The sequence below is a fragment of the Chlorella variabilis genome (genome assembly GCF_000147415.1).
Source record: "Chlorella variabilis unplaced genomic scaffold CHLNCscaffold_13, whole genome shotgun sequence".
NCBI classification, from domain to species: Eukaryota; Viridiplantae; Chlorophyta; class Trebouxiophyceae; order Chlorellales; family Chlorellaceae; genus Chlorella; species Chlorella variabilis.
This window is the reverse complement of record NW_005435075.1, coordinates 927,410-928,502: the sequence shown is the minus strand read 5'-3', so window position 1 is coordinate 928,502 and position 1,093 is coordinate 927,410. Positions and strand designations below refer to the sequence as shown.

At 79.1% G+C, this 1,093-nt stretch overlaps 1 protein-coding gene across 1 annotated transcript in view; it reads right to left on the bottom strand.

Annotated features, from left to right (window-relative positions):
• Positions 1-1,093, bottom strand: part of CHLNCDRAFT_135331 (hypothetical protein) — a gene marked incomplete at both ends in the record, with an annotated part of 5,162 nt that overhangs the window by 3,173 nt on the left and 896 nt on the right. The window contains 2 exons of the mRNA XM_005846586.1: positions 433-633; positions 748-1,002. Of these exons, the coding sequence (XP_005846648.1) occupies positions 433-633; positions 748-1,002 (456 nt within the window). The remainder of the gene's footprint in view (positions 1-432; positions 634-747; positions 1,003-1,093) is intronic.

Genomic DNA, 1,093 nt, shown 5'->3' with positions numbered 1-1,093 from the left:
CCTCCCGCCGCCGCCGCCGCCGTCGCCCATGATGGTTGAGGCCTGGGCCTGCAGCAGCGCCGCCATGCTCTGCAGCGCCTCAGCCTGCTGCAGGTGCAGCGCCTGCAGCGGCGGCGGCGGCGGCATCGCCGCGCCCGCCCCCGCGCCCGCCGCCGCCAGCGGCGAGGGCTGGTGCGGCTGCTGCCGCCGCGGCTGGAGCGTGTGCGTGTGCGTGTGCGCCGAGCTCTGCGCCTGCAGCAGCGCCGCCGCCATGCTGCTCAGCTGCGCGGGCTGCAGGCCCATGCTGGTGGCCAGAGGCAGCAGCCCCGCCATGCCGGCAGCGCCATAGGGGCCGGCCGCCGGCGCCGGCGGCGTGGACTGCGGCGCCGATGCCGCGCCGTGCTGCGGCGTGTGCTGGGCGGGGTGCACGCCGGGCGGGCTGATCGCGCCCACAGCCACAGCCAGGGTGGAGGGCAGCGAGACGGCGGCGTGGGGCTGGTTGCCGGACAGGGAGGGCCGGCTGGGCCCCGCCGCCGCATACTGCTGCGCCAGGCTGTGGCGGTGGCCAGAGGTGGGGGGCAGCCCGCCACCGCCGGCCGAGAAGGCGCCCGCGGCGCGCCGCGGCCCTCGCGGCTGCGGCACCGCCGCCGAAAACTGCGGGCGGGGGGGGGCAGCAGGCAGGCCATTGCATCATGCCACGCCGCAACACCGCGCCCAGCGGCCGCACCAAGCCCAGGCCAGCCAGCACAAAGGCGGCAGCCCACCCACCTCCCCCCGGCTGGTGTTGGGGCTGGTCCCCATCATGTGCGCCGCCGCCGCCACCGAGGCGGGCGTCTCGGCCCCGCGCCGCTGCTGCTGCTGCTGCTGCTGCTGCTGCTGCTGCGCCCCCGGCCTGGCGGCGGGGGCGGCTGTGTAGGACACCACGCTGTTGGCTCGGTAGATGGGAGAGGTGGAGGCGGGCGGCGAGCCGGCCAGGTCGCGGCCCCGCCGCGGCGCGGGCGCCGTCAGGCTGTGCGCGGGCTGCTGCGGCACGGCGGCGGCGGCGGCGGCGTGGGGAGGAGCGGCGACAGCAGCCGGGGGGAGGTGGGTGGGCGGCCGCCGTTGTGTTGGCGGG